The sequence below is a fragment of the Gigantopelta aegis genome, chromosome 13 (genome assembly GCF_016097555.1).
Source record: "Gigantopelta aegis isolate Gae_Host chromosome 13, Gae_host_genome, whole genome shotgun sequence".
Classification (NCBI taxonomy): Eukaryota; Metazoa; Mollusca; class Gastropoda; order Neomphalida; family Peltospiridae; genus Gigantopelta; species Gigantopelta aegis.
The window spans coordinates 4,190,445-4,205,444 of record NC_054711.1 but is presented as its reverse complement, the minus strand read 5'-3'; the positions used below and the strand labels follow the sequence as shown (position 1 = coordinate 4,205,444).

The 15,000-nt window shown below is 41.3% G+C and overlaps 1 protein-coding gene across 1 annotated transcript in view; it reads right to left on the bottom strand.

Annotated features, from left to right (window-relative positions):
• Positions 1-5,009, bottom strand: part of LOC121387622 (cephalotocin receptor 2-like) — a 21,775-nt gene extending 16,766 nt beyond the window's left edge. The window contains exons 1-2 of the mRNA XM_041518791.1: positions 4,940-5,009; positions 1,118-2,140 (exon numbers count right to left, since the gene is read on the bottom strand). Coding sequence (XP_041374725.1) covers positions 1,118-2,140; positions 4,940-5,009 — 1,093 coding nt within the window. The remainder of the gene's footprint in view (positions 1-1,117; positions 2,141-4,939) is intronic.
• Between the last annotated feature and the right edge of the window lie 9,991 nt (positions 5,010-15,000).

The following is a 15,000-nucleotide window of genomic DNA, read 5'->3' as shown; positions in this document are numbered from 1 at the left end:
TTGACATACCGAAAGACAGTCCCATGATTGGTATATATCAATGGTATATAAAAGATCTCTTGCTGCTAAGCCCCCCCCCCCCCCCACCAAAAAAACAACAAAAAACAACAACAACAACAACTTATGGTTTCGGATACCACTTGGCGGGACGTAGCCCAGTGGTAAAGCGCTCGATCCCCGTCGGTGGCCCCATTGGGCTATTTCTCGTTCCAACCAATGCACCACGAATGGTGTAACAAAGGCCGTGGTGTGTACTATCCTGTCTGTGGGATGGTGCATATAAAAGATCCCTTGCTGCTAATCGAAATGAGTAGCCCATGAAGTGGACACAGCGGGTTTCGTCTCTATATATATCTGTGTGGTCCTTAACCTAACATAATTATGTCTGACGCCATTTATAACCGTAAATAAAAATGTTTTGAGTGCGTCGTTAATTACATTTCCTTCCTTCCGGATACCGCTTAAAAGTTATAGCCTAACTAACCAAAACACTTTTTTCACAGAAATATTTGTCATTTTGTCAGAATGTTTGACATCCAAGTGTGTTATATGCTCTAGTAATGTCGTTAATCAAAACAAACTTTACCTTTAACGGTTGTTTGCGTTTTGTACATTAAGTCGACGTTAAAAATGGAAGTAAATGCTATCAGGGTATATATATATATATATATATATATATATATATATATATATATATGGGGTTTTGGGGGGGTTTTCTCTCTTTTTTGGGGGGGAGGGGAGCGGGGGGGGGGGGTTATATGTTGCCCGAAGGTCATCCAACAACTAACATTGATGTTGGCTGTAGTGGTGCCATAAAACACAATATAATAATAACTTTAAAGTAAATAAATAAAACAACCAAATGAACAAAACAAAAAATAATAGTTAGCGTTACTAATGCTTGACACACACTTACCGATTAACGGCAACTCGACAGTCGCATCGGCGTTAATCCAGTTAATCGATAGGTGTGCGCAGGGAAAAGGCTCAACAGTCTCGTCTAATCTCCAGTTTTTCTCCGATTAGACTGTCTTGTGCAGGAGCACATTTTGAGACTACTGCAGACTCGACATCCGAGTCTGTAGGTGTGTGCCAAGCAATAAGATAATATACTTACTAGAATAAGGCAGCGTTTCGTCGTACAGCCACCACAGCTGCGACACGAAGAATGGCGACCAGCAGATGAGATAGGCGATGATGACGACAAACGTCAGCTTCACAGTCTTCAATTTGGCGCTGGAGAATCCCCTCCGCGAGTGCATTCTGGGATAGTATATTCCGTTCCTCTGAGACGAACCGCCGCGCGGAGTTGATCCGTAGTTCCCGGTGTAGGCGAGCCCGTTCGTGACGTGCTTTCTCAAAAACGAGGCCTTCAGGTTCCTGTGTTTCCGCCATATCGTGTAGCAGATGGCCCCGTACGCGTACACGAGAACCACAAAAGGTATGACGTAGATCGCAAAAGTGAATGACGTAATATACAGCTGCAGGAGCCACGGCGGGTCCCAGAGAACCCAGCAATCGTAGTTTTTCGAGCCTGGGGACTTCTCCTGGTATTTGAACAACAGCGCCTGGGGAATGCTTAGCATTCCGGAGACGAGATACACCATCGCGGCAACTAAGTTAACCGTCCGCATTGTCCAGATGTGGTTGGAGAGAGGGTGACAGATAGCGATGTAGCGGTCCACGCCAGTCATTACGAGGATGTAGGTGGACAGATACATGACGAATATCTGCATGTACTTGACGAAGCGGCACAGAAGATCTCCGCCCTGAAACTCGCCCAGAATCTCCCATATCATCTGCGGCAAAACGTTGAAGAGCGCCACCAACAGATCCGCGATGCTGAGGTGAAGGATGAACATGTGCATACGGCTGCGTATCTTCTGTTTCCGGCCCAGCGCAGTCAGTACGCATACGTTGCCAAATACCGCCAGGGCGAGGATGACGCTGAGAACGACGACTTCCGCTTTCGCCAGGTCAACGTCTTTCTGATTGGTGGAGTTGGCCGAGGAGACTGGAGAGTAGTTAGCTCCCTTTCTCGAACTGTAGTTCTGGTTCATGCCGGAAGGTGTCGCCGCAGTGTCGCTGAGAATGACGAGTAACTGGTCAGAAAGGTCGGCCATTGTGGACGCATAAGGATCTGAAATAAAGAAAAACAGAGTGTAAAGGAAAAATAAAAAATAAAAAGCCATACTCAGTTTGTAAAATGTGTAAAATCCAGGTAGAGAGAGAGAGAGAGAGAGAGAGAGAGAGAGAGAGAGAGAGAGAGAGAGAGAGAGAGAGAGAGAGAGAGATGGAGGAAGAGAGACAGAAAAATATACATAGAAATAGACTCTGACCGCGCATCAGGTTAATGCTTTCCCACTGGGTTACGTTGCGCCCCTACACAATATACTGCTTATTCAGTCCTTGCATTTTGAAAAAAATGTCGAGTGAAAAATCGCGCACCTCAAAATGCTTAGATGAGTGAAAACGTGCACTCATCAAAATGCTAAGGCGAGTGAAAACCAAGCATTATTAATGTATGAAGTAACTGGTATATGTAAATGTAGAGAATGTCGCAACAAAAAGTATCCAATAAACCTATAATTTTTCTTTTAATTTTATGCTTGGTTCATTAGTGTAGTCTGACTTCTCTTCCCTTTTCAGGAATAGAGTTATTCACAAATTTCAGGTGCAGTGCTATAGAAATATAATTATGATATACACCGATTGTTTAATTACAGTATGTACTATTCAGATAATTTGATGTACACAATTATAGATACCTTTTTCAATGGTAAGATGGTTTGACGAACGTGCAGCTAAACGTGTAGGAAATTAGGAATTAACTTGTCTTGAATTTCATTATTATGTACAACGCACATGATTAGGATAGTTGGGATGAGAAAATAGCACTGGTTCCGCGGAGGTGGTTCAATTAGAACTACGACCCAAGACTCTCAGGTGTACTGCCGACTGAATTAGGTCCCTTATATTATTATTATTATTATTATTATTATTATTAAATAACTCGTGAAATGAAGGCCTATAATTAGTTCAATTTATAGTGTTTGTTTGAGTATTGACATTCACGTGACATTTTTAATTAAACAATTAAGCAACCAGTCTCCTTCCCTCAACATTTTGTAACACGTCGTTTGACCTACCACTACCAGTTACGAACGGCTCTGACATCTATGTCGAGTCAGCGTTAAGTTATTGATCTAGAACGGCCCCAATGTTGTAGATATAAAATATATGAACTCCGACAAAATCTGTCATTACAAAGGATTTTATTCCAAACATTGGATGCCATAATAAAGATGATGTAAAAAAAAAAAAACTTAATTTTAGATAAATGCGTAACAAGTTGTCAAATAGACCAACGTGTGCGTGCAGCCAGATTTCCAAGAGTGAAAATAATCTTACCCCGCCAGCTCTGATTGGTCAATAAATGAATGAATGAATGAATGTTTAACGACACCCCAGCACGAAAAATACATCGGCTATGGGGTGTCAAACTATGGTAATTCAAAACATGAAGTGATGATCAACATCAATATAAACATTCAAGAGGTAAATTAAAACACAGTGTAAAGAACTGTGCCAAAAATACCAATATCACAGATAGATCAAATTAAAAGTAAAAGTAAAAGTCAGTATCTCGAAGAAATTGTAATAAAAGTTCTGGATGGAATCAAAATGATTCCATCACATTTCTCTGACCAAATATATCTTTTCGTGTTTCTTTCAAATACTTACACTCCACCAAAATGTGGCGCACTGTCAGAGATTGGTCAATTTGCCACAGAGTACTGTGCATCAAATCATGTTCCAGTCACATGGTCTGTGACTTTCTAACAAACGTATTGAAACAAACAAAAAATATATTGTTGGCTGATTAATGTTACTATATTGTGTACATATATGCATATATAAATAGCATATGGACATTCATTAATTCATTAAAAAAATAATAACAATAAACGTAAAAAAGAAGAAAGACTGGCTTTGTTTTATAAACGATACCTAGGCCTATTCCTACATACCTAGTATCATTTCTTTTCCTTCTTTTTATTATTTTGTCTACTTTTGAATTGGCTTTGTCTAAATTTCATTTTATTTTTTTTAAAGAAAATAGAAAGCTACACGCTTGTCATTGTCGTGACCTCACGTAATCTTTTTAAGCTAACATCTATGAACTAATCGAGACAATTTTACTGACTTCGCTAATTTCCGTAACGAGTTCATTTGTCAATGTGTAGGCTACAGATGCCACTATTTAATTATTCTCTTTTTTTTCTTCAAAACTATACCTTATCAGACGCTGTGATATGTTACCTTACAAAAGTGGACTGTTTGTAATTAATAATAAATTAAATAGGCAAAGGAATTTACATGCGCTGTTTGTTAAGTGTAACGTGCGTTATTTTTCACACTCGCCAGATTGAAATTACGTGCGCTGTACGAACGTGATCGCACCCGCGCACCTTAAAAGACAAGGTCTGTTTATTAAGAATTATATTGTGGGGTATTGATCCTTTAAACCTTTATTGACACCTCCTACCTAGAACAATCACGCTTCCGCCTTTGTTTATAGTTAATCCAATGTTAATATACATATTTCCTATACATCTCTCAGTAATGGCTAAGAGTGTGGGTCGAGTCAAATATTTGTATACATTACTTTTACTACAAGTACGATGGCGGGATTTAAAACGTAATCAGACAGCACACCGGAAATTAGAATCGATAGGTCTCCCAGGTGACACTTTAGCAAATCAGTCACTTCCGTTTTGTAATTCGAGGTCCACAGGCAAACCGTATTTAACTTAATAGAACGATACTAAAATGTCGAAAGACAATATGACCGTAACAGTAATCAACACTCTGAAAGTGGAGTATATACAGATTGTACGATGGATACTGCCTTAGTTTGCCATGAGTCGAGTTTTACGTCTTCCGACATTCATCGGATGAACGTGCAGCCATCTGATGAACGCCGGAAGGGGTGAAACTCCAGTCATGACAAATTAAGGCCCAACATACACCAAAGCTGTGTCTGGGTCAGGTTCTGACGAGTTCGGCAAAGTTACTATGCTTGGTGTAAGGGGTGGGACGTAGCCTAGTGATAAAGCGCACGCCTGATGCGCGGTTGTTCTAGGATTGATCCCCGTCGGTGGGCTCATTGGGCTATTTCTCGTTCCATAGATGTCAATTGAAGTCAGATATAAGTTATATTTTATTATTTATGATATCCGTGTCCGTACATCCGAAGTGTTAATTGCCATCCGGCTGCTTGCAATACCACGAAAGTTTAATAATTCTGAAAACGCACGAACGTCTGAGAAGTAACGGTTATGGAGACTACATCTAGTCTATCATCAGAGAATACTTGGCCGCTTTAGCGTCACATAGTCTAGTGTAACTTTAATCAGATGTGTTACAGGTTTGTACATTAACCGAACTGGTACGCGGTCGATCTAGAATCGATCCTCGTCGGTGGCCCATTGGGCTACTTTTCGTTCCAGTTCCAGCCAGTACACAACGACTGGTATATCAAAGGCCGTGGTATGTGCTATCCTGTCTGTGGGATGGGGCATATAAAATATCCCTTGCTACTTATGGAATGTTTTGTCAGCGGTTTTTTGTCTAAGCCGATGACTAATAAATCAAAAGTGCTCTTTTGGTGTCGTTAAACAGAACAAACGTTCCCCGTTTAGTCTATTGTTAGAGGATATTTCCCCGTTTAGTCTATTATTAGAGGATATTTCCTCGTTTAGTCTATTATCAGAGGATATTTCCTCGTTTAGTCTATTATTAGAGGATATTTCCCCGTTTAGTCTATTATTAGAGGATATTTCCCCGTTTAGTCTATTATCAGAGGATATTTCCTCGTTTAGTCTATTATCAGAGGATATTTCCTCGTTTAGTCTATTATCAGAGGATATTTCCCCGTTTAGTCTATTATCAGAGGATATTTCCCCGTTTAGTCTATTATCAGAGGATATTTCCCCGTTTAGTCTATTATTAGAGGATATTTCCCCGTTTAGTCTATTATTAGAGGATATTTCCTCGTTTAGTCTATTATCAGAGGATATTTCCCCGTTTAGTCTATTATCAGAGGATATTTCCCCGTTTAGTCTATTATCAGAGGATATTTCCGCGTTTAGTCTATTATGAGAGGATATTTCCTCGTTTAGTCTATTATGAGAGGATATTTCCTCGTTTAGTCTATTATTAGAGGATATTTCCCCGTTTAGTCTATTATCAGAGGATATTTCCCCCTTAGTCTATTATTAGAGGATATTTCCCCCTTTAGTCTAGTATTGGAGGATATTTCCCCCTTTATTCTAGTATTAGAGGGTATTTCTCCCTTTCAGCGTCACACTCCTGTTCCTCTTTATTTTAACTTTATCGCGATAGCCTCAGACTAGAGTTATCCACCCATTTGGTTTACCAAACTACGGAAATGTATGCGAGGAAATGTAGTTTTGTTGTGATGTGATTCTTGGATGGGGAGCTGATTTGTATTTTGAATTGTTACAATGGGTTTGACACGGAAGAGAATACAGTTAGTGAATACGTGCACTTGGTTTACACTGCCAATAGCCAAATTAATAAAACTGCTACAGCCACTGGGGCTATATTAAAAAATACAGTGTAATTAATTGTGTTCTGAGGCCAGATGTCACGTGTTACAGATTTGTAGATTAACAAAACATAGTGTCTATTTTTCAACGGGTTCAAACTAGAATCAGCGACTTTATCATTATCGACTGTGGACATTGATTAGGTTTAGTAGAACCTATAGGATATATACGTTTCACGCATGACAAGGAAATAGCGTGCGGCGCAACATCCGTGTGTCCGCTGGTTGTCTATGACATCAGGAACAATAGAGATGTCAGTCTCAGAAAGGGTTCGCCAACTTGGTGGAAATTTACATTATCTTCTGTACACGTGAATTTGCCGCGTGTCAGATTTCTGACAGTCAGAAATGACAGGTGATGACGTATCTGCTTCTGTTTGCGATGACTGGTTCATATAGCGGGGGCCTGCTTGCAGCACCGACAGAGCATGGCGTATCTGCTTCTGTTTGCGATGACTGGCTGATATAGCGTGGGGCTGCGTTCAGTACTGACAGGTGATGACGTATCTGCTTCAGTTTGCGATCACTGGCTGGTAGCGTGAGGCTGCGTTCAGTACCGACAGGTGATGACGTATCTGCTTCCGTTTCCGATGACTGGTTCATAAAGCGGAGGGCTGCGTGCAGCACTGACAGATCATGACGTATCTGTTTCTGTTCGCGATGACTGGATGGTATAGCGTGGGGCAGCGTTCAGTACCGGCAGGTGATGACGTGTCTGCTTTTGTTTGCAATGGTTGGCTGATATAGTGTGGAGGGCTTGCGTTCAGTATTGTAGATTTATTTACGGACGATCGCTGACAGCTTGGCCGGTTCCTGCCGTATCAAGTTCGTTTGACGTCAAGTGCAAGATATACAACACTAAAAGCGATTCTCGTTCTATCCAATGCTATATATTGCGGTCCGACGAAAGACCGAAAAGGACCGAAGTGGATCGAAAAAACATCGAAATGGACCAAAATTGTATCATGTAAACTATTTACAGAACAGTTGTAATATCCCATTCTTCGTCGGTTCTTTTCGGTCAATGTCGGTCCTTTCCGGTCAATGTCGGTCCTTTTCGGTCAATGTCGGTCCTTTCCAGTCAATGTCGGTCCCTTCCAGTCAATGTCGGTCCTTTTCGGTCAATGTCGGTCCTTTCCAGTCAATGTCGGTCCTTTCCGGTCAATGTCGGTCCTTTCCGGTCAATGTCGGTCCTTTCCAGTCAATGTCGGTCCCTTTCGGTCAATGTCGGTCCTTTTCGGTCAATGTCGGTCCTTTCCAGTCAATGTCGGTCCTTTTCGGTCAATGTCGGTCCTTTCCGGTCAATGTCGGTCCCTTTCGGTCAATGTCGCTCCTTTTCGGTCAATGTCGGTCCTTTCCGGTCAATGTCGGTCCTTTCCAGTCAATGTCGGTCCTTTTCGGTCAATGTCGGTCCTTTCCAGTCAATGTCGGTCCTTTTCGGTCAATGTCGGTCCTTTCCAGTCAATGTCGGTCCTTTTCGGTCAATGTCGGTCCTTTCCAGTCAATGTCGGTCCCTTTCGGTCTTTCGTCGGACACCTATATATTGAGAGACAGAAATACGGGACTACTTTGTTTTGTATACCAACTTTCAGTCAAGCAAGTTACCGGCCTCGGTGGTGTCGTGGTTAAGCCATCGGACATAAGGCTGGTAGGTACTGGGTTCGTATCCCGATACTGGCTCCCACTCAGAGCGAGATTTAATCACTTAATGGGTAGACGTTAGTCCACTACGCAGACGTCTCTCTCATTAACAACTAACCACTAATTGACTGGTGCGTGTGCTCAGGACAGCGTGCTTGGACCTTAATTGGATATAAGCACGAACATAAGTTGAATAAAGGAATGAATGAACTGCATGTGGGGTTTGCCAGTCGTTTCATTCAATATTATATATTGAGAAAAAGGAAAAGGGAACACTAGATTTTGTAGACCAACTTTCTGTACCCATTAGGATGGAGGTGTTTTATTTAACGCATTCAACACATTTTATTTACGATTATATGGCGTCGCACATATGGTTAAGGACCACACAGATATTGAGAGAGGAAACCCGCTGCCGCCACGCAATGGGCTACTCTCCGATTTAGCAGCAAGGGATCTTTTATATGCACCATCCCATAGACAGAATAGCACATACCACGGCCTTTGATATAGTACCCATTAGTGTCGTAATCGTTATCTAAAGTACACAGATGTAAAAGGTTCAAGTTTGTTTTGTTTAACGACTCCACAAAACATTGATTTATTAAACATCGGCTATTAGATGTCAAACAGTTGGTAATTTTGACACAGTCTTAGAGATGAAACCCGCTACATTTTGTTTTCCATTAATATCAAGGGATCTTACATATGCACCGTCCCATTGACAGGATAGCACATTCCATGACCTATGATATACCAGTCGTGGTGCACTGGCTGGAACGAGAAATAGTCCAATGAACGAGAAATAGCCCAATGAACAAGAAATAACCCAATGAACGAGAAATAGCCCAATAAATGAGAAATAACCCAATGAACGAGAAATAACCAAATTAACGAGAAATAGCCCAATGAATGAGAAATAACCCAATCAACGAGAAATAGCCCAATTAACGAGAAATAGCCCAATGAATGAGAAATAACCCAATCAACGAGAAATAGCCCAATGAACGAGAAATGGCCCAATTAACGAGAAATAGCCCAATGAAGGAGAAATAACCCAATGAACGAGAAATAGCCCAATGAATGAGAAATAACCCAATCAACGAGAAATAGCCCAATGAACGAGAAATGGCCCAATTAACGAGAAATAGTCCAATGAACGAGAAATACCCAATGAACGAGAAATAGCCCAATTAACGAGAAATAACCCAGTGAACGAGAAATAGCCCAGTGAACGAGAAATAGCCCAGTGAACGAAAAATAGTCCAATGAACGAGAAATAACCCAATTAACGAGAAATCGCACAATGAACGAGAAATAGCCCAATGAACGAGAAATAGTCCAATGAACGAGAAATAGTCCAATGAATAAAAAATAGCCCAATGGACAAAGACGATACTATGGATAAGGATTTTGGTTGTAATGCCAGACTCGGACTGGTTTGAGGTTCTTGGTGTTTGGTTAGTTTGTTATACTGATAGAGGAAGGAAGGAAATGTTTTATTTAACGACACACTCAACACATTTTATTTACGGTTATATGGTTAAGGACCACACAGATATAGAGAGAGGAAACCCGCTGTCGCCACTTTTCGATTAGCAGCAAGGGACTTTTTATATGCACCACAGACAGGATAACACATACCACGACCTTTGATATACCAGTCGTGGTGAACTGCCTGGAGCAATAAATAGGCCAATGGGTCCACCGACGGTACTGATAGAAAGACATAAGAGATCGCACCACCACTAACAGGAAAGGGTTACTTTTGCTAGGCTCAGATCAGCAACTGCCACGACGAAGTTGGCACTTACGATGGGTGCGTCCAGATTAACAACTAATCGGTCGTATGCGTAGTATACGACGAGAATCGAGTTGTAAGACAGTCTTACAAGTCGTGAGAGCAGATGGATGGGGGTGGGAACTCTATTTACGTGCCCTTATCCACAGAGGTTCTGGCACGCCCACCTCGGATTTAGCCTCTGACTTCGCCAGTGACCAATTCCGGGGCAGGAGGGCGTGAGAGCAGAAAGTTGGCCACCTCAACGATTGCTTTTTAATACCCCCCAACCCCCAATGACGGGTAGGCTCAGATGAACAGTCGTAGAAGGAAGAAAGGAAATGTTTTATTTAACGGTTATATGGCGTCAGACATATGGTTACGGACCACACAGATATCGAGAGAGGAAATTCGTTGTCGCCACTTCATGGGCTACTCTTCGATTAGCAGCAAGGGATATTTTATATGCACCATCTCACAGACAGGATAGCGCATACCACGGCCTTTGATGTACCAGTCGCGGTGCACTGGTGGGAGCGAGAAATAGCCCAATGGGCCCACCGACGGGGATCGATCCCAGACAGACCGCGCATCAAGTGAACTCTTAACACTGGGCTACGTCCCGCCCCGGGCAGTCGTAGAAGTCGTGACAGCAGAATGGTGGACAGCTTTGCCGTTGCAGTTGGTAGTTTGAGATTAAGCATAAGTCACCGTTTTCTGTCAGTGTTGGTGTGGTCCCTTGTTTCTGTCCATTAGTAATATACACTTTTCAAACACCTAGAACCTCTAACGAGAACCCGGATGACGGTGAATCTAAACAATGCTTCCATATCTGGCTTTCAGTTTTCTATTTACTCGATATACCTCTAATGAACATATTTTTGTTTTGTTTGTAATGCTCCTGAAAGTAATTGCTGTGGGGGTAATTGTAAACCGCCTATGTTTAGATAACCTTTTTCCACCATCCGTTAAACAAACGATGGCGGCAAAAAAAAAAACGTTACGTCACTAATGCCATCGGCAAAAATCGGTATCATCTTCCATTAACGAAGCTAATTAAGTTTCCGATTGTATACATAACAGGTTGTTTGTCGACGAAAACGAAGTAAAGAGAACATGTGAGATGCGGTAGTTAGAAATACACGTCCCATTTTTCCTACACCTCCACGCAAAGAAGGGCATGTTTTTAACGACACACTCAGCACTGGACCCGTATTAAGAAAATACAATCAACCCACGTCTTTGTCTGAAAATGGGGGCGCGTCCGGAATTTTTTTTTTTTTTTTTCCTTCCTTTTTTTTTTTTTTTGTTTTTTTTTCCATCCCACTGCCCCCTTTCCTTTCTCTCCTGAATTCTATCCCATCTCATTTCCTTCCCGATCTGTCAACTCCTCCTATTTTTCAACTTCTTTCCACATCCACGTCCTTGTCTTTCCAACCGCGAGAGATGCTTGTCTCTTGTGGCTATCCATGCCACACACCTGCCATTTCCCATCAGCTTTTAGCTGTGGTCTTAGTCTGACCACTTCGGAGTGTTCAGTAGTTACTTCTGGCATTGTTAAGAGGCATTTGTAACCACCTACCATACTCTCCTACTACCGCGGGTCTGGGATCTAGTTGAGTCTATATAACGCTGGCGTAGTTTACAAGTTAAACGTTTGTTTTGCTTGACAGTATCACTACAGTACCCTGATTAAGTTTACCAATCATCGGCTATTGGATGTGAAACAATTCGTAGTTTTCGACTTGTTGTTTTAGAGAAAACCTGCTGCATTTTTTCCATTTGCAGCAAGGAATCTTTCCCACAGACATGACAGCAAATTCAACGGCCTTTGGTATATCAGTCGTGGTGTACTGGTTGGGATAGGAAATTAAAAAATAATAATCAGAGAATGGGTCCACTAAGGTGGTTCGATCCCACGGCAGAAGAACCTGAAGCCAGAGATATTCCGTCCGCTCGCTCGCTCGCCCAAGATGCTTGCGTCGAAACATAGAATCCTTTGGTGGACCTATTCTCAGAGTCCCCCCCCCCCCCCCCCGTTTCATCCAGGGCCCGGCGACTGGTATATCAAAGGCCGTGGTAAGTGCTGTCTTGTATGTGGGAATGTGCATGTTAAAAAAATCATTTGCTGTAAGGGGATGAAATGTTGCGGGTTTCCTCGTATGACAATTATCAAATGTATGACGTTATCTTAATACACTTTACTTTTAAAAGTTATTAAAAGTCTCATCACATTATGATACATCTTAGTGACGTATCTAGGACGGGGGGAGGGGAAGGGGGAGCTTCGAAAACAAACAGGAAGGAAAGTACACTTTTAGTTTTAAAATGTCATTTTCGGGGCGGATCCTGGATTTTGTAAAGGGGAGGCAAGAAATTCTTTAAAAGGGTAATTTGAGTTTGTGCTTATAAAATGTTTAGAGAGTAGACTCACAACTAATAGAATCTGAAACCCTAACGCCATGGCAATGCCAGACAAGTTGCATGTGTATGACATCATTCAAGATTTGTTTTGTTTTGTTTAACGACACCACTAGAACACATTGATTTATTAATCATCGGCTATTGGATGTCAAACATTTGGTAATTTTGACATATAGTCTTAGAGAGGAAACCCGCTGCATTGTTCTTTTAGTAGCAAGGGATCTTTTATATGCAGCATCCCACAGACAGGATAGCACATACCACGGTGCACTGGCTGGAGCGACAAATAGCCCAATTGGCCCACAAACGTCATTAAGTTGTATAAGCACGGGCCATATAGGATTCGGGGGAATCCCCACACATATTTCTAAATAAAGACTCTCACAGACGCTCATTAAACTTCTGTGCACCGGCCTCGGTAGTGTCGTGATTAAGCCATCGGACACAAGGCTGGTAGGTAAATGGTTCGCAGCCCGGTACCGTCTCCCATATACCCATCGCGAGTTTTAACGACTCAGTGAGTAGGTGTAAGACAACTATACCCTTTTCTCTCTCACTAACCACAAACTAACCCACTGTCCTGGACAGCCAGCCCAGATAGCTGAGGTGTGTGCCGATGACAGCGTGCTTGAACCTTAATTGGATATACGCACGAAAATAAGTTAAAATGAAATGCACTTCTGTAACACCCCTCTCAACTAACCCCTCTGAATCTGCCAATGCATTTTCTGTATCCTGAAAATACTGACATGATTATTCCTTTCTCGTTCGCCATTATTTTTTTTTATTTTTTTTTTATTTATTTTTTTTTTTTTTTTTTGGGGGGGGGGGGGGTTGTATTATTACGGTGTAGTATACAGCGAACACATTATAAAAAAAAGAATACCAGTTAAACTCCTTGACGATGTAACACGTCTTTATCCATTTGTAAACAAAAGTCCAATCGGAAATAGGCGGTACAACTCATAGAAAATATATCGAGGCTACGCGACTTGTTATCAATATTTTATAATTGGAAAATAGGCTTCAGAAGTGGAGAGAATAAAAACCAATTGTGTACAACTGACAGAGTGGAAATCTAAACATGGATTTACATGGATTACCAACTAGGCTCAACGCCGCGATCTTAAAGGGTGTATATCATCAAATCAAATCTCACAGACGACAATAGTAACATTATATACATATGGCGAAAACTGCTATACGTATCTTTTTAATTAACATATACACACTATGGATATAAGGGTGTATATCATCAAATCAAATCTCACAGACGACAACTGTAACATTATATACATATGGCGAAAACTGCTATACGTATCTTTTTAATTAACATATACACACTATGGATATAAGGGTGTATATCATCAAATCAAATCTCACAGACGACAACTGTAACATTATATACATATGGCGAAAACTGCTATACGTATCTTTTTAATTAACATATTCACCGTGGATATAAGGGTGTATATCATCAAATCAAATATCATAGACGACAATAATAGCATCAAATGTGGCGAACATTGTCACACGCATATTTTTAATCGACATACACACAAAGGATATAAGGGTGTATACCACCAAATCAAGTCTCATAAACGACAATAATAATATGTGGCTAAACTTGTTACATGCAGCTTTTTAATCAAAATCTACACCACACCATATATGCCATTGATATAAATACCACAAACACACTTGGGGTGGGGTGGGGTTGGGTGGGGGTTACGCTGTTTGTTCCAGACATGACGGAGAGGGAGTTTGACTACTCTAGTCCTAAACAGAATCGTCATACTACTAGTAATTATAGTAGGACACTGCACTTGTTTCAATCACGGGGCCAGTCGTAGCTCAGTGGCAAAGCGCGCGCATGAAGCTTGGTCGGTTTTGGGATCGATCCCCGTAGGTGAACCCATTGGGCTATTTCTCGTTCCAGCCACATTTACCATAATTTGACACCCAGTAGCCGATGTATTTTATCGTGCTGGGGGTGTCGTTAAGCATCTATTATATCTATCTATCTGTCTATCTATCTATCTGACTGTCTGTCTGCCTGTCTGCCTGTCTGTCTGTCTGTCTATCTGTCTATCTGTCTATCTATCTATCTATCAATCTATCTATCTGTCTATCTATCTAGTAACCGATGTAGTTTATCGTGCTGGGGTGTCGTTAAACATCTATTATATCTGTCTGTCTGTCTGTCTGTCTATCTGTCTATATATATGTCTATCTATATGTCTATCTATCTAGTAGCCGATGTAGTTTATCGTGCTGGGGTGTCGTTAAACATCTATTGTATCTATCTATCTATCCATCCAACCATCCATCCATCCATCCACACAATCCATCCATCCACCCACCCACCCACCCACCCACCCATCCATCCATCCATACATCCATCCATCGATCTATCTATATATCATTCTATATATATGTATATCTGTCTATCTGTCTACCTATCTATCTGTCTATATATCTATCTAGTAGCCGATGTAGTTTATCGTGCTGGGGTGTCGTT